The sequence below is a fragment of the Pseudophryne corroboree genome, chromosome 10 (genome assembly GCF_028390025.1).
Source record: "Pseudophryne corroboree isolate aPseCor3 chromosome 10, aPseCor3.hap2, whole genome shotgun sequence".
In the NCBI taxonomy this organism is placed as follows: domain Eukaryota; kingdom Metazoa; phylum Chordata; class Amphibia; order Anura; family Myobatrachidae; genus Pseudophryne; species Pseudophryne corroboree.
Window position 1 is genome coordinate 199,403,513 of NC_086453.1, and position 22,737 is coordinate 199,426,249.

The window sequence follows — 22,737 nt, forward strand, 5'->3', positions numbered from 1 at the left end:
CAGTAGAGCTCCCCTAGTGTGTGTCCAGTCACTCCTGGGCACAAAGTCTAACTGAGGTCTGGGGGAGGGGCATAGAGGGAGGAGCCAGTTCACACCCAAAGTCTTTTTAGTGTGCCCAAGCTCCTGCGGATCCAGTCTGTACCCCTTGGTCCTTTTGGAGTCCCCAGCATCCTCTAGGACGTAAGATAAAGAAATATATAAATAAAAATCCAAAATGATAGCTGCTTAACACAGCCCTGTCAGTCAAAAAGCAGAAATAATTTTATTCATCATGAAAATGTTAGGTCTTCACAAGTAAATGACAAACCAGCTCTGAATCAGAACATAAAAGATATTTCAGCATGCGGTAACCTGCAGAATAAAGTGTGTGTACTTCCCCCACATAACAAAGTAAGCTTTTAATCCAGTATTAGAGATATTATACTGGCATTTTTAAAAGAACTGGAATCAAAAGTAATTTGTGTGTAGTCAATCCCCTTTTCTTCTCTTGTTCATACAGTTTATAATAATGAACTGTAATGGAGACTTCACATCAGCAATTTATAGTTACCCACAAGATTATATAAGATTATATATCACCCAGCTAAACATCACAGGGCTTTGATTCACTCTGTTTCTTCGAGTGCTGATCAAACCGAAGAGCTGATGACCTGACACAGTTTGTAGAAGTGTTTTTGGACTAATGATAATGCACCACACGAGAAAATATTCCTTCAGGCTCCTTCCCATCTCCAACTGCAGAAACAATGCCTTCTTCTCGTCTCCTCTTTGCCAGAGCTGTCAATGATTTAAATGTCTTGGGTTCATAGATGGCCAAATCGGAGAGAACCTTCCTGTTTAAGGCCACTTGGCACTATAACAAGGAAAGAAAAGCATTAACATAACTCTCAAAGGGATGAAACAATACTGACAGAACTGCTGGTGTGCTGAGCTTTTCAAAGCATAAAGCTTACTTTTGCAAGACTAGAAACCAAATGTGGGTACTTAATGCCATGTTCTTGAACAGCTCCAGTGATTCGGGTTATCCATAACTGTAGAGACAAGCAGAGTAAATTTTAATCCTAAGAAAAGCCATTTGCTTTCATGGCATATAGTCCAGTCTAGACTACTAGGGGTATAATTACTAAAAGGAGATTTATGGTAAGAACTTACCCTTGTTAAATCTCTTTCTGCGAGGTACACTGGATTCCACAGGGAATAACATCGGGAGTGTAGAGTAGGATCTTGATCCGAGGCACCAACAGGCTGAAAGCTTTGACTGGTCCCAAGATGCTCAGCACCGCCTCCTCTATTATCCCTCCTCCGCACACAGGAGCTCAGTTTTGTTAACAAGTCCAATGCAGTAGCAGGTAAAAGAGAACAACAGTTAGTAACCACAGACACCACATTCTCATGACAGGAGAAGGTATCAGCAGCTAATGCCATACCAACCCAAAGAAGCTAAGTGCGTCAGGGTGGGCGCCCTGTGGAGCCCAGTGTACCTCGCAGAAAGAGATTTAACAAGGGTAAGTTCTTACCATCAATCTCCTTTTCTGCAGCAGGGTACACTGGTATTCCACAGGGAATAACATCGGGGATGTCCTAAAGCAGTTCCTTAGGGGAGGGGGCGCACTGTAGCGGGCACAAGAACACGGCGTCCAAAGGAAGCATCCTTGGAGGCGGAAGTATCGAAGGCATAGAACCTTATGAACGTGTTCACTGAGGACCACGTAGCCGCCTTGCACATTTTGTTCAAGGGTCGCACCACGGCGGGCCGCCCAAGAAGGTCCAACAGACGGAGTAGAATGGGCTTTGATGGTAGCAGGAGCTGGAAGGCCAGCCTGTACATAAGCATGTGCAATCACCATTCTAATCCATCTGGCCAAGGTCTGCTTGTTAGCAGGCCAGCCACGTTTGTGAAAACCAAACAGTTCAAAGAGAGAATCAGACTTCCTAACGGTAGCTGTTCTCTTCACATAGATACGGAGAGCCCGTACCACATCCAAAGACCGCTCTTTGGAGGATAAATCCGGAGAGACAAAGGCTGGAATCACAATCTCCTGGTTAAGGTGGAATGAAGACACCACCTTAGGTAGATAACTAGGGCACATTGGAAGAACCGCCCAGTCATGGTGATAAATTAGATAGGGGGACCTACAAGACAAGGCACCCAAATCTGATACCCGTCTAGCAGAGGCAATAGCCAGCAGAAACAAGACCTTGAGGGAAAGCCACTTAAGGTCCGCGGATTCATGAGGTTCAAACGGAGACTCTTGCAAAGCCTCCAGAACCACCGACAAATCCCAAGGAGCCACAGGTGGGACATAGCGGGTCATTGTGACCCGTTTGCTTGCTGCTTTTTATTGCAGCCGAGCGAACGGGTACCCACTGCGCATGCGCCGTAGTGCGCCGGCGCATGCCAGGCGGCCGAATGCCGTAGCTGGGCTGCGATCGCCTCTGCCTGAATGACAGGCAGAGGCAGTCGCTGGGCGAGAGGGGGCGCAACGGCAGCGCTTGGCCGCCGTTTCGTAGGCATGGCCGGACCGTGCGGGGAGTGGCCCGCAGTGGCTGCGTGACGTCATACGCAGCCGCTGTGGGCCTGGGAGCGTCGAGTAGCTCCCGGCCAGCACGCTAAAGCTGCGCTGGTCGGGAGCTACCCTGAAAGTGCAAAGGCATCGCCACTGTGCGATGCCTTTGCACTTCTGTGTGGAGGGGGGGGGGGGGGGGCGCGGCACTGACGTGCAGGGTGGACTAGCCCTGTGCTGGGTGTCCCCCCGCATGTCAGTGTGAATGATCGTAGCGGTGCTAAATTTAGCACAGCTACGATCATCTCGGAATGAGGGCTATAGGGAGGTTGAATTCGTCAAACACCCTGAGTGAATGCATGAACATCAGGCAGAGTCGCAATTTTTCTCTGAAACCATACCGACAAGGCAGATATATGAACCTTGAGGGAGGCCAGCCGAAGGCCCAAGTCCAGGCCCTGTTGTAGGATGGCCAAACGTTTGGCCGTACTAAACTTGTAAACGTCATGATTGTTAGATGCGCACCAAGCAAAGTAAGAATTCCAGACCCTATGGTAAATCCGAGCAGAAGCCGGCTTACGGGCCGCCTTCAACATAGTTTGAATGACAGTCTCAGAAAATCCTTTGGCCCTCAGTACGGAAGCTTCAAGAGCCACGCCATCAAAGCCAGTCAGGCCAAATCCTGGTAAACACCAGTGCCGTCTGGGCCATACTGGAGCTATTAGAGGAAGGATTCCTCCTTCTTGCTTGAATTTCCTCACTACTCTGGGCAGGAGTGACACCGGAGGGAACACGTATGGCAGCCGAAAGTTCCATGGAATTTCCAGTGCGTCCATGAGGATCCCTTGTTCTCGCTCCGAAGACCGGAACTTTGTGATTGTGTCGAGAAGCCATCAGGTCTACATCTGGTAGGCCCCACTTGTCCACTAGGAGTTGAAATACTTCTGGATGAAGGCTCCACTCTCCGGCGTGTACGTTCTGATGACTGAGGGAATCCGCTTCCCAGTTGAGGAACCCCGGAATTAAACACTGCCGATATGGCGTTCCACCCACTGAAGAATCTTTGACACTTCCATCATTGCCATGCGGCTTCGAGTGCCGCGCCTTGATTTATGTACGCCACCGTGGTGGCGTTGTCTGACTGTACCTTAACAGGACTGTTCAGTACCAGATGCCGGGCCAGTTTCAGAGCATTGAACGCTGCCCACAATTCTAGAATGTTTATCGGGAGGAGAGACTCCTCCCTGGTCCAACGACCCTGAAGAGTGTTGCTCCAACACCGCGCCCCAATCCCTCAGACTGGCATCCGTCGTTAGAAGAACCCAGTTGGAGATCCAGAAGGGATGACCCCTGCTCAATCGTTGGTCTTGCAGTGACAGACGGACCTCCGGAGACAAGGAGATCATTTGAGACCTGATCCGGTGAGGCAGGCCGTCCCACTTGGCAAGAATCAGTTTCTGCAGAGGGCGGGAATGAAATTGAGCATATTCCACCATGTCCAAAGCCAACACCATGAGGCCTAGATGAGCATCGACACGCGGAAGAGAAAAGAAGCAACGTATCTTGTCCTGAAGCTTCAGGACTTTCTCCTGTGACAAAAAACAACCTCTGGTTGTGTGTGTCCAACAACGCTCCCAGATGCACCATGCTCTGGGCAGGGACCAGGGATAATTTCTTCCAGTTGATGAGCCACCCGTGGGCTTGCAGAAACTGGACCGTCAGATCCAAATGACCGAGGATAACTTCTGGGGAATTGGCCAGGATCAGCAGATTGTCCAGATACGTCAGGATCCGGATGCCCCGACGGCGAAGTGAAGCAGTCATAACTGCCATGATCTTGGTGAAAATTTGCGGAGCCGTGGTCAGTCCAAACGGTAAGGCCCGGAATTGGTAATGGAGATTGCCAATAGCAAACCGCAGGTGTTGCTGATGCAACATGGCAATAGGGATATGCAGGTAAGCATCCAGTATATCCAGGGATACCATATAGTCCCTTGGTTCCAAAGCCAGGACAATAGAGCAAAGGATCTCCATATGAAACTTGGGAGACCCTCACAAACTTGTTCAAAGATTTGAGGTTGAGAATGGGCCTGGAGGAACCATTCAGAAACAGTGAAAAAATTATATCATCAAACCGTCCTTAGGCGCCCCACAATTTCACAAATGAATTGTATATTCCGGACCCAGATTGTGTTCCTGATCTTCTTCCAACATGCAACAAATTTAAAAGAAACACACAATAGTGTAACTCCGTTACATCCACCAATTCTTTTATAGAACTACAAATGGGATCCGTACCATGAATTAAGTCTACCCTTTGTAGACAAATGACACATTTACAGAGAAGGATGGATCTCTTCACAGAATTCACACCTCTTCTGGCACCCGTCTCCACAATATTTGATTGTCATACACAAGATGAAAATAGATATAGTGTGATACTGTTTAAAATCTATTTCTTAAAAAACAGAGGGAATAAATCTACTCTCACCATTTGTGAAGTCTACCCTTTGTAGACAAATGACGCATATACAGGGAAAGATAAATCTTATCACAGGATTTCCACTTGTTCCCGTACACGTCTCCACGTTAGAAGGATGTCATAAAAATAAAAACAAGTATAGTGTAATACTGTTTATTTAAAAATATTAAAAACAGAGGAGTGAATGGACTCTCACCATATAGGAACAAATGTAAGGCAGTTGTAAACATAAACCAGGCATCCCCAGCACCTTAAACGTCCATCTATGGATCCTTCCCAGGCTCCCCAAAAACGTCCACACAAGTCAGCCAACGCGTTTCAATACTTAGCAGTATCTTTCTCAAGGCATACACAACCATCTACCAGGGTTATCTATATATACCCCTCTTAATCATACAATTAATGTTTAATGGGAAAAACCTATTTCCAGACATGGATAAGCTACCAACTAATTCCTAATTGATTCCCCTCCAAAAAGTCCAATCCTGCAGTTCGTTTTAGCATTTCCATTCATCTTAGAAAGCCCGCCTTGGCGCCAATACACGCTCCCGTTTCTCTCCTCTGGAAGTCACCCGACTTCCACATTTGCGTTCCACCGTCGCGGCTTCCGATGACGTCACTTCCGGAAAAACCCCGTGTTTGCGTTCCAGCCGCGGGACTTTTATTACAGATGTCCCCGATCCTCCCACTCATTCATATAGGTATATGGGAGGAGGAGTTCCATTCTTATGGTATGGTGCAGGCATCTTATTGCGGACTCAGTGTAGGTTTAGATCACGTATTTGCAAAACAAACAAAAAATAAATTAAAATCATACATAAAAAACACTTAATATATGCAAGACGTAATTAATCATGATTATAAAAATTATACAATTATATAAAAAATTATAAAAACCACTTAATCTCAAAATCCTTATTAATACCCACTGGAGACAATGTATTAAAGTGATATATCATATTCATCTCACATTTAGCTAATTTGGTGGCAATCAAGCCTCCCCTTGCATCAGAAGACACTTTTTTTTAAAACATAAAAATTCTTAATGTTTTTAATGTCACAATTCTGTGCATCCTTAAAGTGCTTCGATAGTGCATGTGTGTCGAGACCCTTACGGATATTTAAAAACATTAAGAATAGCTTATCCATGTCTGGAAATAGGTTTTTCCCATTAAACATTAATTGTATGATTAAGAGGGGTATATATAGATAACCCTGGTAGATGGTTGTGTATGCCTTGAAAAAGATACTGCTAAGTATTGAAACGCGTTGGCTGACTTGTGTGGACGTTTTTGGGGAGCCTGGGAAGGATCCATAGATGGACGTTTAAGGTGCTGGGGACGCCTGGTTTATGTTTACAACTGCCTTACATTTGTTCCTATATGGTGAGAGTCCATTCACTCCTCTGTTTTTAATATTTTTAAACAAACAGTATTACACTATACTTGTTTTTATTTTTATGACATCCTTCTAACGTGGACACGTGTACGGGAACAAGTGGAAATCCTGTGATAAGATTTATCTTTCCCTGTATATGCGTCATTTGTCTACAAAGGGTAGACTTCACAAATGGTGAGAGTCCATTTATTCGCTCTGTTTTTTTAAGAAATAGATTTTAAACAGTATCACACTATATCTATTTTCATCTTGTGTATGACAATCAAATATTGTGGAGACGGGTGCCAGAAGAGGTGTGAATTCTGTGAAGAGATCCATCCTTCTCTGTAAATGTGTCATTTGTCTACAAAGGGTAGACTTAATTCATGGTACGGATCCCATTTGTAGTTCTATAAAAGAATTGGTGGATGTAACGGAGTTACACTATTGTGTGTTTCTTTTAAATTTGTTGCATGTTGGAAGAAGATCAGGAACACAATCTGGGTCCGGAATATACAATTCATTTGTGAAATTGTGGGTGCCTAAGGACGGTTTGATGATATAATATTTTCACTGTTTCTGTATGTTTGGATGTGAGGTGACATCTTGTCTATCATTAAATAGTCCAAGAGGGCTGCCTATTAGCGCATGTGGGTATCTTCATCATATAAAAAAGATTATCCTGGAGGAACCATTCAGTTTGGGAACTAGGAACAGCATTTAATAGTACCCCCTGCCCCTCTGAGCCAGAGGCACCAGCACTACCACTCCGGTGTCCAGGAGGGATTGTACCACTAAACGGAGAGTTGTTGCCTTTACCTGATCTGGAGGGATGTCCGAAAAGGCAACAGCGAGGAGGGGGACGTGTCTTTAAGGATATAGCGTATCCGTGAGTGATGACTTCCCGTACACAAGCAGCTGAAGTGGTCTTCAACTATACCTAAGTGAACTGTAGAAGTCATCCCCCCACCCTGGGATCCCCCAGGGGGAGGCCTGCCCGAACATGCCGCAGGCTTGTCAGATTTGGAAGCAGACTGATGGGCAGGCCCAGGAACGTTTAGGCTTGGGCTTGGTGGTTTCGAAAGCGCGAGACTGTTTTGGGTACGCCTGACCCTTTGCTTTACCCGGAGGGTGAAAGGAACGAAAGGAAGTACTCTTAGCCTTCAAGGCCAAAGGAGTAGTACTAGGTAGACATGCAGTCTTAGCAGACGCCAAGTCAGCGACAATCTTGTTGAGATCCTCACCAAAGAGGATGTTTCCTTTAAATGGGAACACCTCCAGGGTTTTCTTAGAGTCCAAGTCTACCGACCAGGACCGCAACCAGAGAATACGGCGAGCCAAAATGGATGTCGTAGCAGCCTTGGCCGCCAGAACACCTGCATCTGAAGCCGCTTCTTTAATGTAATGAGATGCCATGACAATATAAAAGAGAGACATTGTCTGGCATGTTCAGAAAAATTGGACGGAAACTCAGCCTCTATTTCTTGAGCCCACGCTTCAATAGCTTCTGCGGCCCAAGTAGCCGAAATGGTGAGCCTATGTGCAGCCCCTGCAAGGGTATAGATAGCTTTTAAGCAGCCCTCCACAGGCTTATCAGTCGGTTCCTTAAGAGAAGTGACGGTAGTGAAAGGCAGAGCAGAAGACGCTACCAGCCGAGCGATTTGCGAATCCACCGGCGGTGGAGTTTCCCAATTTTTACTCAATTCTGCCGCAAGGGGATAGCATCTTCTTGTGCGGGCTGAATTGCTTTCCTGGGTTCTCCCAGGATTCCTGACGTATGTCAACCAAGTTGTCAGAATGAGGTAAAACCAATTTAGTAACCTTCTGACGTTTGAACCTATACGGTTTCTTAGATGTAGTAGCAGGCTCAGGATCATCATCAATCTGAAGAATGAGCCTGATTGCCTCCAACAAGTCAGGAACATCCACCTGTGAAACAGCTTCCCCATCAGAAGTATCGGGATCAGAATCTGTGGGGTCAGTATAAACGCCATCCTCATCAGACGAGGTGTCTGGTATGTTGGTGACTTATGGAGGAAGTAATTGCCCGCTTAGAGGACCCCTTGGTCTTAGGCGGGCGAGGGTAAGACTTCTGAGTAGTCAGTGATTGGTTCAATTGCTGTAACTGATTGAACAGTTGATCTGCCCACGGCGGGTTAACCGCGGGGACCATAAGCGGTTGTACTGGCACAGGAGGTCCCATAGGGGGCGTTAATCTAGTTACCAGCGTATTCAATAGTGTGGAGAAGGTAGCCCAACATGGGTCATTTTGAACCCCCGTCGCTACAGTCCCACTGGGGGGTAAGGAACCCCCAGAACATGAACCCTCAGCTGCTATGTTATCCACAAATGTGTCTGCAGCGTCAACACCACGCAATGTGGGATCAGCCCCAGCACCATTGCCCTTTGTAGCTGACATAATCAAAAGCTCAATGCAAGGCAACACAGTACAATATCAGCAGCACAATACCTGACAAGAACCCCATGTGCAGTGTATTTCAGCACAAACAGGGAATTCTAGAGGTATATGGTGACTAGAAATCACAGAGAAAAACACACACCGAGTATATCCTGTGAACTACCTATATTAATGATATACCTGACGCACTTAACCCCCTCAGGTTATAGAATATAGGGATAGCAATCTGAGTGAGATACACGAAAAGGAGGTCACACAGCAGCTATATGCACACACACAAAGTCACAGTTTGTACAATGCAGAAATTATGACATGCAATAAATCTGCACTGGACTAGCAATACATAGTAGTACTATGAATAACTATACACTTAATAGATATAACAATGCACAGTAAAGAGTGGATGTATATCACAGGATACTTGTGCTGTATAACCATGACTAAATGCACTTTCTTAACTAACACTGTCAGCAGACATGTAGAATACTTAAGTGTCCTGTAAAATGCACAGCGCTGACAGGCAGGCGGCTTTCCAGATGAGGATTTGCCCAAACAGTCCCAGGATCAGCTCAGCTTGTCCTAATGGCGCCCAAACGCTGATAGGGAGTGAGGGATAGAGAGATATGCAGCTCCAGGGCGGGAACATTTACTCTAAATGGCGCGCTGGGGGTGGGGCTACAGGTCAAAGCCTTATTCCCCTGCTGGACTTCACCACAGGGTACTGGGGGCTTAAATAAACGGTTTTATGAGAGAAAACAGACCTGTGCCCATGCCCTGGTGGTCTAGTGGGGTCCCTGTACTGCCACAGTGTCCACACCAGCGTGCGCCTCCCACCGGCCGTGCGGGATGGCTATTTACAGTGGGTCCCGCCGGGGTGACCCACTTACCTCCTCCCTGAGTGCGGCCCAGTGATCCAGGAGAGCAGCGGTCATGTGTGTTTAACCGGAAGAAAACCGGAGCCTCCGCTGTAGGTACCCGGCAACCAGGGCGCGGGACTGTACAGCGCCGCTGGGGGAGGTGATGGAGCTGCAGCAGCAGGAGATATCTGACTGACATCCAGCACTTACAGTGTCTCTGCTGCAGCCCTTGAAGTCTTCATTTATCTTTAAAAAGCTTTTCCCTAGGGCTGCTGGAGCAGTCCCCCTGTTGTAGTTGATGCCATGCAGTAAGCAGGCATACAACACTGAGCTCCTGTGCACGGAGGTGGGGTTATAGAGAAGGCAGCACTATGCATTCTGGGAAGAAGATCAAAGCTTTGAGCCTGTTGGTGCCTCGGATCAAGATCCTACTCTACACCCCAATGTCATTCCCTGAGGAGCCCAGTGTACCCCGCAGCAGAAATAATACCTAACACAGTGTGACAGCACAGAGGATTTCGGAGGTAAAATGTGACTGAAAAACACAGAAAAAAAAAAAAAAAATTGGATTTTGGTTACCTACCGGTAAATCCTTTTCTCGTAGTCCGTAGAGGATGCTGGGGCCCACATTAGTACCATGGGGTATATACGGTCCACCAGGAGCCATTGGCACTTTAAGAGTTTAACAGTGTGGGCTGGCTCCTCCCTCTATGCCCCACCTACCAGACTCAGTCTAGAAACTGTGCCCAAGGAGACGGACATCTTCGAGAGAAGGATTTAAACACAGATAGTGGCGAGATTCATACCAGCTCACACATACAAGGCACGTCAAGCTAACTAGCTTGAACTACTCAGCAACTGCTGAAACATTACTTACCAAGTAACAATGCGGTACATAACTAAACAAAGTTGTACTGAACCAGATAACGGTTGCAGGAAAACGAAGCGCTGGGCGGGCGCCCAGCATCCTCTACGGACTACGAGAAAAGGATTTACCGGCAGGTAACCAAAATCCTATTTTCTCTTACGTCCTAGAGGATGCTGGGGTCCACATTAGTACCATGGGGATGTACCAAAGCTCCCAGAACGGGAGGGAGATCGCGGAGGCTCCTGCAGAACTGATTGACTGAACTTTAGATCATCAGAGGCCAAAGTATCAAACTTGTAAAACTTTGCAAACGTGTTCGACCCAGACCAAGTTGCAGCTCGGCAAAGTTGCAATGCCGAGACACCCTGGGCAGCCGCCCAGGAAGACCCCACCTACGAGTAGAGTGGGCCTTAACAGATTTTGGACACGGCAATCCTGCCGTAGAATAAGTGTGCTGGATAGTGAACCTGATCCAGCGAGAGATCGTATGCTTAGAAGCAGGACACCCAATTTTCTTGGGATCTTATAGGACAAACAGAGTCCGACTTTCTGTGACTAGAAGTTCTCTTCACATATATCTTCAGAGCCCTCACACCATTCAAGGACTTTGATGTAATTGAGGAGTCAGTAGCCACTGGCACCACAATAAATTGGTTGATATTAAATGCCGACACAACCTTCGGAAGGAACTGCTGACGTGTCCTGAGCTCAGCTCTATCTTTGTGGAAGATCAAGTAAGGGCTTTTACAGGATAAAGCCTCCAATTCTGACACACGTCTAGCAGAAGCTAAGGCCAACAATGTGACAGCCTTCCATGTAAGAAATTTGACCTCAACCTCCTGTAGAGGCTCAAACAAATCCGACTGGAGGAACTGCAACACCACATTAAAAGGTCCCAAGGCGCCGTAGGTGGTACAAAGGGAGGTTGGATGTGCAGAACTCCCTTCAAAAAAAAAAAAAAAAAAAAAAAAAAAAAAGATTTTACTCACCGGTAAATCTATTTCTCGTAGTCCGTAATGGATGCTGGGAACTCCGTAAGGACCATGGGGAATAGACGGGCTCCGCAGGAGACTGGGCACTCTAAAAGAAAGATTAGGTACTATCTGGTGTGCACTGGCTCCCCCCTCTATGCCCCTCCTCCAGACCTCAGTTAGGATACTGTGCCCGGAAGAGCTGACACAATAAGGAAGGATTTTGAATCCCGGGTAAGACTCATACCAGCCACACCAATCACACCGTATAACTCGTGATACTATACCCAGTTAACAGTATGAAATATAACCGAGCCTCTCAACAGATGGCTCAACAATAACCCTTTAGTTAGGCAATAACTATATACAGGTATTGCAGACAATCCGCACTTGGGATGGGCGCCCAGCATCCACTACGGACTACGAGAAATAGATTTACCGGTGAGTAAAATCTTATTTTCTCTGACGTCCTAGTGGATGCTGGGAACTCCGTAAGGACCATGGGGATTATACCAAAGCTCCCAAACGGGCGGGAGAGTGCGGATGACTCTGCAGCACCGAATGAGAGAACTCCAGGTCCTCCTCAGCCAGGGTATCAAATTTGTAGAATTTAGCAAACGTGTTTGCCCCTGACCAAGTTGCAGCTCGGCAAAGTTGTAAAGCTGAGACCCCTCGGGCAGCCGCCCAAGATGAGCCCACTTTCCTCGTGGAATGGGCTGTTACTGATTTACACAACAAAGTATCTTGGCGCTATTTGCTAGGTAGATAAGTACACATAAATTAGATTCTAAAGAACACACATTGATCAATAGCAGCTGTAAAAAAGGGAGAGTACTCCACCCAACAATTAAAAACTAAAACATACACAAATCACAGCGCTTATTAAAAAATTATGTGTCTTTTATTAATACACTAAAATTTAACAACAATTATTATCAAAAGACCCGTCCTGTATGTCGGCTGATCCTGCCAGGCATTAAACACAATTATAGATGCATCTCCACATATGTATGGTTAGTAAGGCAATCTTCCACAATCAGCTGATTAGTCAGTCTCTTTAGCTTGTGTTAGTCAGAAGTACTTATCCAAGCGATAATTATTGTCACTGGTGTTAGTTAGTTGTAATGATCATTAATGATGTTATGTTAGTGGTTAGTACAGCATGCTGTTTTGTAGCTTAAAAGCAATGGCAGTGATCCACAAAGAGAAGTTAATAGTAAACATGTTTCAAATTCTGATCCCATACATTGGTTTCTCCCGGCTCCTGGTGCTTTTTTATCCCATCAATGGTGCCATATCTGGAGTGTCCGAATGTTTGGAGAATGCCTGCAGGTTTTCTTAAAAAGTTCCGACCGGTACCGGAGGGGTAATATAGGTCTCTTACGCGTTTCTCCGCCTCTGTTGCGTTCAGCGGCTTCCTCAGAGCAGTATATCTCTATGTCTCCGTATCCGTGTTTAAATAGCGGCTATTCTCCCGCCTATCGCTGCACGTAGCGTCTCCATCTCAAGCCTCGTTTTCGAGTGGAGCGCATACGTAGGTGTACTGTCACGCTCACGTGACCTATTTTGATCACGTGTCTGCTTCTCACGTCTCGATTTCGAGTTACGAAGCTCCTCAGCCATTTAGCGGACTTGGCTATAAGTGTGCGTTCCACATATATTCCGGAAATTTCATTAGAGTCTGTTTTGTCTTATGCTCATACTATCATATATACGTGTAGTCGCATCAACTTCGGAATTATTATTTCTTCAATGGAAGATTCATCATAGTAATTATTACTGACCATACGGAGACAATTAGATATAAATATAAATAAAAACTTATATAAAAAAATATATATAAAAAAAATATATATACACATCTAACACAATAGTGTACTTAGACAATTATAAATAGAAATAAAAAGACCAGTGTTGTCTGGTTATTCATTTGTATATAGTCGCCACTCAGATATCTCCTACCAAAGGGAGATAGATCATATTTATTATTTAATTAATTAGTTCTTACGATTTTATTATTTTATTATTAATTTTATTTTCCTTGGATACAGCTTTTAGGTCTATCATAAGCTCGTATTTTAATTAATTTTATTCCTCACAATCATTATTTTTTCAATAATATTTATTTATTCTTTACATGGGGAATTTTTTCTATATCCACACCATGTATCTCATGTTCTATATCCGCACTTCAGGATTCACACATAACCCTTTCTGTATAACTATACACAGAGAGCTATATACAATCACTCATCACGGGGAGTAGGAGGACAAGATACAAGAAAGAACATACGTGAAAGAACAAAGGAAAGAGTAATTATTTTTAATATTGTTTGATTGTTATATATTATTATTAATAAAAGGACGGAGGTACAAAGAAACAGAGAGAGATAGAGAGGGGGAGAAGGGAACAAGAGTCCAGCGCCAGCATATAGCTGCTCATTTACTCTTATCAGAATTCATAGACAAAACCAAGAATAGATGTGCATATACATATATGGTCAAAATAAAATATATATACACACCTAGGCGTATATATAGAAGTACCAAATACCAATGTGCAATACATAATGTCATATTTATACAGTAATAGATGTTACATCTAGGGTCATTTATCACATCCTACCAACACAAAGGTATGTACTATTCTATTATCAATATTCCCAAGCAGAGGTAGTGTTTTTAGACTGGAATATAGGATCTATATATTGTTCAACTCCACTGTGTCGTTTAGACCACATGGTGTTAGAGTTCCCAAAACATAGATCCAATACGCCTCTCTTTTGCACAATAAATTAAATTTGTCCCCTCCACGTCTTGTTGGTCCTATTTGTTCTATTGCTTTAACTGATACGTTGTTCATACTTTGCTTTTGACAGCGTGATATATGGAGTGAAAGGGGATGTGCACTATGTCCCTTTAGAATATTTCTCCTATGTTCGGAGAATCTTACATGGAGAGCTCGGGTCGTACGCCCCACATATTGCTTTCCACATCCACATGTGATTAGATAGATCACATATGTGGAATTGCAATTGAGGAATTTCCCTATCGGATATGTCTCCTTCGTGGTGAATGAACTGAATTCCGTACTTTTTTTGAGGGAGGCCACGCACGTGGTACATGCATTCCTACCACATTTATGGAAGCCGACTGGTTTAGACGGCAACCATGTCCCCATCACAGGAAGGGATTTTTCAGAGCTTGTAAAATGGCTACGTACTAACTTGGATTTCAGATTCTCTGATCTTCTAAAAGTAACCTGTCCAAGTGATGCTACCTGGTCTTTTAATATCTCATCCATGGACAGCAAAGCAGTATTTTTCTTGATGATCTTTTTTATTTCTTTTGCGTGGCTATTATATTGGGTGGTAAATGTTATTGATCTATTTCTACCTTCTTTTTGAATTCTATCCATTTTCTCTACTTTATCTACATCTACAAGCAGTGTCTCTCTATCCATTTTTTCCACCTCCATTTGGGCTTTTTGTAGCACCTCCGAGGGATAGCCTTGTTCCTCAAAGGCTCTCAATACCCCTCCTGCCTGTCGTCTAAATGTATCGCTGGATGAACAATTCCTTTTTAATCTAATTAATTGGCTTTTTGGGATATTCCTTTTCCACCCATTTAGATGAGAACTTTCATAATGAAGGTATCTATTTTGGTCAACAGGTTTTACATAGGTTTGAGTAATTAACCTGTCATCCGATACTGTCAATGTGATGTCTAAAAAATTAATTGTGACTGTGCTAAAAGAATAAGTGAATTTAAGACCAAACAAATTGTTATTTAAACTTTCCGCAAAAACGTGTAAAGTGGATAGATCCCCTGTCCAAATCATAAAGAGGTCATCAATATATCTACCATAGAGGGCCAGGTTCTCCCCGAGTCCGCTACCCCACACATGTTGCTCCTCTAGGAGTCCCATGTATAGGTTCGCGAAACTCGGAGCGAACCTGGTCCCCATGGCAGTCCCCCGTGTCTGTAAATAAAAAAGAGAGTCAAAAGTAAAATAATTGTGAGTAAGGATAAATCGAATAGCTTCCAAAATAAAATCTATTGTGTTTGTTGTAACATGTGAATCATTCCTTAGATAGTGTTCTATTGCTTTAATGCCTAAGTCATGTGGAATATTGGAATACAATGATTCAACGTCGAATGTTACCAAGTATGCACCTGGCTTCCAAACGACGTTATTCACCAATTTCAAAAAACTTTTAGTGTCTCTAATATAAGATTTCAGCTTTTCGACATATCCTTGTAAGTGATAATCAACAAAAAATGAAAGGTTATTAGTAAGTGAACCCACTCCCGAAATAATAGGTCTCCCAGGTGGTGTGCAAAGTGATTTGTGAATTTTTGGTAAGTAGTAAAATGTGGGAGTGACCGGATAATTACAAAATAAAAAGTGCATGGTTTCTTTTGAGATAGCTCCTAATTGTACTCCATCATCCAACAGGTGTTTTAGTTCCCTTTGAAACAGGGCGGTGGGATTGCCACTCATCTTCTTATAGAATCTTTCGTCGTTGAGCTGTCTCATTGACTCTTTAATATATTCTACTGTATCTAGAATGACAATCCCACCGCCCTTATCCGCCGGTTTAATTACTACATTTTTATCTGTATAAAGACATTTGATGGCTCTCCTTTCACCTACTGTTAAATTATCTCTAAATGGCTTCCCTTCTGCCTTTTCACACATGTTCTTAAAATTTTCCAATGTTACTCTGTAGAAACTCTCTATGTAGGGCCCTTTATACTGGAGGGGGTAAAATTCAGATTTGGTTCTGAACCGTCTTGTATCGTAGATTTGGACTGGGCTACTGTCAGATATCATTTCTTTATTGGATTCTTCTGCCAAAGATTCCAAAGTCTCAATGGCACATATCTCTTCATTATCTAGAATAATAGCCGTACCTTCAAGTGTATTTTGTTTCAAGGCTTTTAAAGCAAAGTATCTTTTGCGGCATAATGTCCTCACATATCGATTCAGATCGACAAACAATTTGAATAAATTAGGTTTATTTACCGGCGCAAAATTTAGCCCTCTCTCTAATAATTTGATCTCATCTATTGTCAGAACTTTTGAGGAAAGGTTGAATATACCTTTCTTTTTACCACTTATCTGACGCAAGGATTTTTTGGATTTATTCCTCCGCCCTCCTCTGATTCCTCTTCGTCTCTTGTTCTCCCTCTTTTCTGTTGACTTATCGGGGTGTCTTTGTACCATCTGTTTGGGCGTTTTTCTAAAAAAAGACTGACTTGGGGGTGGAGACTCTAATACCTCCGTTTCAATTTGTTTTCTCTCTCTTATGCCGTTTCTATCGTGTCTAAACTCATAGTTAGGGGACCGGTAATCTCTGAGTATTGAGTATTTATTTTGATGGACATATCTATTTCCATCATAGCCAGAAGGGCTACGGTTACCTCTTCCTTTCTCACCCTGACTATTGGTATACTGAGAGTATTTACTGGTATTACTACCTCTATTGTAGCTCTCTTGTTCCTGTCTTTGAAATCTCACATTTTTCTTTTTATTTCTGTTTGACGGTGGGGTTCTAGGACTGGTAGATTTATTACTATTATACCGAGTCCTATTATAACTATGAATTTCTCCCCTTTCATAGTCCTTTTGATCCCTATCTAATTTATGTTCTTTCCGAAATATACCATCCTCCAGATATTTCTGGAGGGTGATCTGGTCCCACCAATGCCTTGTTTCTGCGATACAAAGATTTTCCAACTTATTAAACAATCTATGCATGACTGTATTGTCCTCAACATTTTCATCTAAATTAGAGCATGTTCTCCCCTTAATATAGTTATTTCTTCTTTCCAACCTATCTGAAATACATCTGAGTGGCGACATGATTCTACCCCAGCAAGAAGCTGCCAAGAAAAGAGTACTAAAACAGAAAAAAAAAACTTACACAACAAAGTATCTTGGCGCTATTTGCTAGGTAGATAAGTACACATAAATTAGATTCTAAAGAACACACATTGATCAATAGCAGCTGTAAAAAAGGGAGAGTACTCCACCCAACAATTAAAAACTAAAACATACACAAATCACAGCGCTTATTAAAAAATGATGTGTCTTTTATTAATACACTAAAATTTAACAACAATTATTATCAAAAGACCCGTCCTGTATGTCGGCTGATCCTGCCAGGCATTAAACACAATTATAGATGCATCTCCACATATGTATGGTTAGTAAGTCAATCTTCCACAATCAGCTGATTAGTCAGTCTCTTTAGCTTGTGTTAGTCAGAAGTACTTATCCAAGCGATAATTATTGTCACTGGTGTTAGTTAGTTGTAATGATCATTAATGATGTTATGTTAGTGGTTAGTACAGCATGCTGTTTTACTGATTTAGGATGCGGCAATCCAGCCGCAGAATGCTCCAGCTGAATTGTGCTACAAATTCAGCGAGCAATAGTCTGCTTAGAAGCAGGAGCACCTATTTTGTTGGGTGCCTACAGGATAAAAAACGAGTCAGTTTTCCTGACTCCAGCCGTCCTGGAAATATAAATTTTTAAGGCCCTGACTACGTCCAGTAACTTGGAATCTTCCAAGTCCCTAGTAGCCGCAGGCACTACAATAGGTTGGTTCAAGTGAAAAGCTGATACCACCTTAGGGAGAAACTGGGGACGAGTCCTCAATTCTGCCCTATCCATATGGAAAATCAGATAAGGGCTTTTACATGACAAAGCCGCCAATTCTGACACACGCCTGGCCGAAGCCAAGGCCAATAACATGACCACTTTCCACGTGAGATATTTCAAATCCACAGTTTTAAGTGGCTCAAACCAATGAGATTTTAAGAAACAACACCACGTTGAGATCCCAAGGTGCCACAGAAGGCACAAAAAAGGGGCTGAATATGTAGCACTCCCTTTACAATGTCTGAACTCCAGGCAGTGAAGCCAGTTCTTTCTGGAAGAAAATCGACAGAGCCGAAATCTGGACCTTAATGGAACCCAAATTTAGGCCCATAGTCACTCCTGACTGTAGGAAGTGCAGAAAACGACCCAGCTGAAATTCCTCCGTTGGGGCCTTCCTGGCCTCACACCACGCAACATATTTTCGCCAAATACGGTGATAATGGTTTGCGGTTACTTCTTTCCTGGCTTTTATCAGCGTAGGAATGACTTCCTCTGGAATGCCCTTTTGCTTTAGGATCCGGAATTCAACCGCCATGCCGTCCAACGCAGCCGCGGTAAGTCTTGGAACAGACAGGGCCCCTGCTGTAGCAGATCCTGTCTGAGCGGTAGAGGCCATGGGTCCTCTGATATTATTTCTTGAAGTTCTGGGTACCAAGCTCTTCTTGGCCCATCCGGAACCACGAGTATCGTTCTTACTCCTCGTTTTCTTATTATTCTCAGTACCTTTGGTATGAGAGGCAGAGGAGGGAATACATAAACCGACTGGTACACCCACGGTGTCACTAGAGCGTCCACAGCTATTGCCTGAGGGTCCCTTGACCTGGCGCAATATCTAGTTTTTTTGTTTAGGCGGGACGCCATCATGTCCACCTGTGGCCTTTCCCAACGGTTTACCAACAGTTGGAAGACTTCTGGATGAAGTCCCCACTCTCCCGGGTGGAGGTCGTGTCTGCTGAGGAAGTCTGCTTCCCAGTTGTCCACTCCCGGAATGAACACTGCTGACAGTGCTAAGACGTGATTTTCCGTCCATCGGAGAATCCTTGTGGCTTCTGCCATCGCCATCCAGCTTCTTGTGCCGCCCTGTCGGTTTACATGGGCGACTGCCGTAAGGTTGTCTGATTGGATCAGTACCGGCTGGTTTTGAAGCAGAGGCCTTGCCAGACTTAAGGCATTGTAAATGGCCCTCAGTTCCAGAATATTTATGTGTAGGGACGACTCCTGACTTGACCAAAGTCCTTGGAAAGTTCTTCCCTGTGTGACTGCCCCCCAGCCTCGAAGGCTGGCATCCGTGGCTACCAGGACCCAGTCCTGTATGCCGAATCTGCGGCCCTCTTGAAGATGAGCACTCTGCAGCCACCACAGTAGAGATAACCCTGTCTCCAAGGACCAGGGTATCAGCCGATGCATCTGAAGATGCGATTCCGACCACTTGTCCAAGAGGTCCCACTGAAAGGTTCTTGCATGGAACCTGCCGAATGGAATTTTGCTTCGTAAGAAGCTACCATTTTTCCCAGGATTCGTGTGCAGTGATGCACTGATACCTGTTTTGGTTTCAGGAGGTCTCTGACTAGAGATGACAGCTCCTTGGCTTTCTCCTGCGGGAGAAACACTTTTTTCTGTTCTGTGTCCAGAACCATCCCCAGGAACAGCAGGCGTGTGGTAGGAACCAGCTGTGACTTTGGAATGTATAGAATCCATCCGTGCTGTTGTAGCACTTCCCGAGATAGTGCTACTCCGACCAACAACTGCTCCATGGACCTCGCCTTTATAAGGAGATCGTCCAAGTACGGGATAATTAAAAACTCCCTTTTTTCGAAGGAGTATCATCATTTCTGCCATTACCTTGGTAAAGACCCTCGGTGCCGTGGACAGTCCAAACGGCAGTGTTTGGAATTGGTAATGGCAATCCTGTACCACAAATCTGAGGTACTCCTGGTGAGGATGGTAAATGGGGACATGTAGGTAAGCATCCTTGATGTCCAGGGATACCATGTAATCCCCCTCCTCCAGGCTTGCAATAACCGCCCTGAGCGATTCCATCTTGAACTTGAATTTTTTTATGTATGTGTTCAAGGACTTCAAATTTAAAATGGGTCTCACCGAACCGTCCGGTTTCGGTACCACAAACAGTGTGGAATAGTAACCCCGTCCTTGTTGAAGTAGGGGCACCTTGACTATCACCTGCTGGGAATACAGCTTGTGAATTGCCTCTAGCACAGCCTCCCTGCCTGAGGGAGTTGTCGGCAAGGCAGATTTGAGGAAACGGCGGGGGGGGAGACGCCTCGAATTCCAGCCTGTACCCCTGAGATACTACTTGAAGGATCCAGGGATCCACCTGTGAGCGAGCCCACTGATCGCTGAAATTTTTGAGGCGGCCCCCCACCGTACCTGGCTACGCCTGTGGAGCCCCCACGTCATGCGGTGGACTCAGAGGAAGCGGGGGAAGAATTTTGATTCTGGGAACTGGCTGACTGGTGCAGCTTTTTCCCTCTTTCCTCGTCTCTGTGCAGAAAGGAAGCGTCTTTGACCCGCTTGCTTTTCTGAAGCCAAAAGGACTGTACTTTATAATACAGTGCTTTCTTAGGCTGTGAGGAAACCTGAGGTAAAAAAAATTCTTCCCAGCTGTTGCTGTGGATACGAGGTCCCAGAGACCATCCCCAAACAATTCCTCACCCTTATAAGGCTCTATGTGCCTTTTAAAGTCAGCATCACCTGTCCAGTGTCGGGTCTCTAATACCCTCCTGACAGAATGGACATTGCATTAATTCAGGATGCCAGCCGGCAAAATATCCCACTGTGCATCCCTCATATATAAGACGACGTCTTATGTTCGCAAAATAGTATCCCTGTTTGACAGGGTTACAGACCACGCTGCAGCAGCACTATCTGCAGGTCTCAGTCTAGTACCCGAGTGTGTAAATACAGACTTCAGGATAGCCTCCTGCTTTTTATCAGCAGGTACCTTCAAAGTGGCCATATCCTAAGACGGCAGTGCCACCTTTTTTGACAAACGTGTGAGCGCCTTATCCACCCTAGGGGATATCTTCCAGCGTAACTTATCCTCTGGCGGGAAAAGGTACGCCATCAGTAACTTTTTAGAAATTACCAGTTTCTTATCGGGGGAACCCACGCTTTTTCACACTTCATTCACTCATTTGATGGGGGAACAAAACACTGCCTGCTTTTTCTCCTCAAACATAAAACCCTTTTTTTTTTTTAGTGGTACTTGGGTTAATGTCAGAAATGTGTAACACATTTTTTATTGCCGGGATCATGTAACAGATGTTCCTACTGGATTGTGTATATGTCTCAACCTCGTCGACACTGGAGTCAGACTCCACGTCGACATCTGTGTCTGCCATCTGAGGAAGCGGGCGTTTTTGAGCCCCTGATGGCCTTTGAGACGCCTGGGCAGGCGCGGGCTGAGAAGCCGGCTGTCCCATAGCTGTTACGTCATCCAGCCTTTTATGTAAGGAGTTGACACTGTCGGTTAATACCTTCCACCTATCCATCCACTCTGGTGTCGGCCCACAGGGGGCGACATCCCATTTATCGGCATCTGCTCCGCCTCCACATAAGCCTCCTCATCAAACATGTCGACACAGCCGTACCGACACACCGCACACACACAGGGAATGCTCTGACTGAGGACAGGACCCCACACAGCCCTTTGGGGAGACAGAGAGAGAGTATGCCAGCACACACCAGAGCGCTATATAATGTAGGGATAAACACTATCACTGAGTGAATTTTCCCCAATAGCTGCTTGTATAAACAATATTGCGCCTAAATTTAGTGCCCCCCCCTCTCTTTTTAACCCTTTGAGCCTGAAAACTACAGGGGAGAGCCTGGGGAGCTGTCTTCCAGCTACACTGTGAAGAGAAAATGGCGCCAGTGTGCCGAGGGAGATAGCTCCGCCCCTTTTTCGCGGACTTTTCTCCCGCTTTTTTATGAATTCTGGCAGGGGTAATTATCACATATATAGCCTCTAGGTCTATATATTGTGATTATTTTGCCAGCCAAGGTGTTTTTATTGCTGCTCAGGGCGCCCCCCCCCCCCCCAGCGCCCTGCACCTTCAGTGACCGGAGTGTGAAGTGTGTATGAGGAGCAATGGCGCACAGCTGCAGTGCTGTGCGCTACCTTGGTGAAGACTGAAGTCTTCTGCCGCCGATTTTCCGGACCATCTTCATGCTTCTGGTTCTGTAAGGGGGACGGCGGCGCGGCTCCGGGAACGAACACCAAGGACGGGTCCTGCGGTCGATCCCTCTGGAGCTAATGGTGTCCAGTAGCCTAAGAAGCCCAAGCTAGCTGCAAGCAGGTAGGTTCGCTTCTTCTCCCCTTAGTCCCTCGTTGCAGTGAGCCTGTTGCCAGCAAGTCTCACTGTAAAATAAAAAACCTAACATATACTTTCTTTCTAGGAGCTCAGGAGAGCCCCTAGTGTGCATCCAGCTCGGCCGGGCACAGAAATCTAACTGAGGTCTGGAGGAGGGGCATAGAGGGAGGAGCCAGTGCACACCAGATAGTACCTAATCTTTCTTTTAGAGTGCCCAGTCTCCTGCGGAGCCCGTCTATTCCCCATGGTCCTTAC

At 44.9% G+C, this 22,737-nt stretch overlaps 1 protein-coding gene across 1 annotated transcript in view; it reads right to left on the minus strand.

The window, feature by feature from the left end:
* Positions 1 to 243: 243 nt before the first annotated feature.
* Positions 244 to 22,737, minus strand: part of MRPL20 (mitochondrial ribosomal protein L20) — a 52,643-nt gene continuing 30,149 nt past the window's right edge. Inside the window, exons 3-4 of the mRNA XM_063941872.1 lie at positions 954 to 1,031; positions 244 to 853 (exon numbers count right to left, since the gene is read on the minus strand). Of these exons, the coding sequence (XP_063797942.1) occupies positions 680 to 853; positions 954 to 1,031 (252 nt within the window). The 3' untranslated portion in view covers positions 244 to 679. The remainder of the gene's footprint in view (positions 854 to 953; positions 1,032 to 22,737) is intronic.